The following is a 2678-nucleotide window of genomic DNA, read 5'->3' as shown; positions in this document are numbered from 1 at the left end:
AGAATGCATGTCTAGTAAATGCTACAATCTCCTTTTATTTCTGAGTGATCTACGGGAATGAGATTTCTCCTTTTGAGAAACAAAGTTTGGATGTTTTATGGTACAAAAATTCCAAATTGCACCTTTGCTGCTGGATGCTGAAGACTTCTTGCGCTCTGCGATTTATTGTTGAAAGAAGGTGTCATTGTTTCCGGTGGGATGGAATTGTGTTGCTTCACAATGTCTAGTGACTATGCTATGTTTTGGCTCTATGAGGAAAACAGTGTTGATAACTCATTGATGTTTCTAGTTGTTGCTGAGCTGCGCTGCACAGAGCTGAGGACCCCTCAGTCTGTCCCACTGTGCTACTGATGAGGAGCAAGAAAAGGAGCTGAGAGGCACAGGGTGCCCAAGGAGCTGGCCAAGGCGATATTCCTTGCAGAAGGAGAGTTTGCAAAGGAGGAGGAGTTAATCTCTGGCTCTCTCTTCAAGTGCTTGGAGACTTGCCGGGCACCTGTTGGTGGGTGGTGAGCGATTAACTGCTTGTGCATCGCTTGTTACGTACATATGTATGTATGTCATAATTATTTTCCTGCTCCTTTTCTCCATCTTTGTACATAGTTTTATTTTCACCCATGAGTTCTACTTTTTCTTTTTTTTTTTTAATTCTCTCCCCCATCCCATTTGAACAACATTTCCAACTGCTTGAAGTGTGTTCTGTTTAAGTCTTTTTCATTGTAAAAGTGATGTCTTGGTGTCACTGCATGCCAGATGGGGGAGAATGAAAATACTGGGGAAAAAAGTGGAAAAGGACAGGTGTACTATCTATTAAGGGGAAGTATTGTACCTCATGAGCAGGTACAGCTCAGAGACCTCATTGAACGTGGGTAATTTTGACCATATCTGGGGAAAGCTGTTCAGTAATGCTTTCATGTGCCTGTGGTTAACCAAGAAAGATGTAGGTATTCTTCTCTGCTGCTGTTTGAAGCGTTCTAGCCTGGAGTACACATTTCAGAGTCTTCTCTATCCCTCAAGTCCCAACTACAGCTCGAACAGGTAATATTGAGGCAGAGGAGGCCTCTGCAGCGGGGTGCTGTGATCTCCTGGGCTCCCCGTGCCACGAAACGGCAGGATAAGGGTCGCCGGGTCCCCGGAGGGGGGGAACTGGCAGAGGGGCTGCCCCTGCCACCCCAGGCTGCCCCTCGAGGCGCAGCAGGCGCATGCAGGCCTGCCTTCTGCTTCTCAAGCGAGAAATCACAGCGCGAGAGCAAGATCCTGCTAAACGCCGCTTTGCGAGCAGCCATCGCTGCACGTGAGTGAGGCGGCGGTTGAGACGTGCGGCCCCTTTGGCGGCGTCGGCGGTTTGCGGTTGCCTAGCGACCTGCGGGAGCGACCGTGCTCGGCGGGGGTCCGTTTCTTTCCCGTAAGACGGCGTTTGCTGAAGCTCGGGCGGTATTTCAGGGCGGGCTTTCCCCTGTTTGGAACAGCTGCCCGTCGTGCTTGCAAGCTGTAGGGAGAGGGAAGGGAACGCCTGGCCCGTTCCCTTCAGCGTGACTTTCGGCGATGTCTGCCTAGCCCTGTCCGACTCGGTAGCTGCGTTTTGCTGGTCGGGTAGGAGGGCTGAGCTGTGTGTTGCTCCATCCCGGCTTTTTGTGCTGCTCGCGGAGATCAAAAACGTGACTGCTGTCAGCGAGCGAAGGGCCGTGCCCCAGCGCTGGTCCCATCGGCCGCTTTAACCGCTGAAGTTCATCAAACGTTTCCTATTCCCTATTAGCACTTACGGACACTGTATGTGCGCTGCTGGAGCTTGGCGTGAGGGTGTAGGGTTGTAAGGCGGCTGAATCGCTGTCCAAGCTGTAGGAAGCCGGGCAGCACCAAGTGTTAGAGTGCTTTTTGCCGTGATAGATGAGTGATATCCTGACAAGCTATTTCAGAGGGCAAATATAAACTGCAAAGATGGCACCTGTAGTATCAGAGGAAGAAGTAGCAGGAGAATGAAGTGTGGGCAAAATACGCGGGTATTTGTATGTCAGATGTGCGTCTTAAGGGTTATTTGGGTGTCCTGTCACGCTGAATCAATTACACTTTCCTTTTCTGTAGCAGATCACTGCTGAGACTGAGATGCACTGAAGGAGTTAAATTGCGGATTTAAAAGCCAGCAGTTGTACTCTGGCATGAGGTTTTCTGATGTTTAGTATCCTCTTAATACCAAAGCTACCTGTTAGACTTCACAGTGCCTCTGAGTCCTGCCTTGTGTAAAACTGCATCGGGTTATCCTTTTTCATACCAACGATTGATTAGGTGCCACAGGGATAAGCCATTGCAATGTTCTATTGTGATAAGCTTTTATTCCAAAAGGAGACTCGAACTGCAAAATGAGATGATGGGAAAGGTTATGTGGAGCGGGCCTGCTTTTACTAAATGGTATCTGTGACTATTTCCATCAGCCATCATGGCTCTAGCAAGGCTGTGCTACATGCAAAAGGCTTTTTCCCGATGGGCGGTTGTGGTGTGATTTAGTCTGACAGGCCGCTCGGCACCACAGGGTTTGCTCCTTGTAGGGAGATGCAGGGGAGAATAGGAAAAAGGTTACGCTTGTGGGTTTGAGATAAAGAAAGTTGAGTAGAACAGAAAAGGAAGACGAAGCAAGAGTCAGTCCACACACACAAAGCAAACTGCAGATATCACTTAGTCTCATA

At 49.2% G+C, this 2678-nt stretch overlaps 1 protein-coding gene across 1 annotated transcript in view; it reads left to right on the top strand.

Annotated features, from left to right (window-relative positions):
• The first annotated feature begins 2431 nt into the window (after positions 1–2431).
• Positions 2432–2678, top strand: part of LOC122192988 (kinesin-like protein KIF20B) — a 5098-nt gene continuing 4851 nt past the window's right edge. The window contains exon 1 of the mRNA XM_042893683.1: positions 2432–2488. Within this exon, the coding sequence (XP_042749617.1) occupies positions 2432–2488 (57 nt within the window). The remainder of the gene's footprint in view (positions 2489–2678) is intronic.

Source organism: Lagopus leucura, unplaced genomic scaffold, assembly GCF_019238085.1.
Source record: "Lagopus leucura isolate 7727_CA_CO unplaced genomic scaffold, USGS_WTPT01 213-0_obj-0_obj, whole genome shotgun sequence".
NCBI lineage: Eukaryota > Metazoa > Chordata > Aves > Galliformes > Phasianidae > Lagopus > Lagopus leucura.
This window is presented reverse-complemented; position numbering and strand designations above follow the sequence as displayed.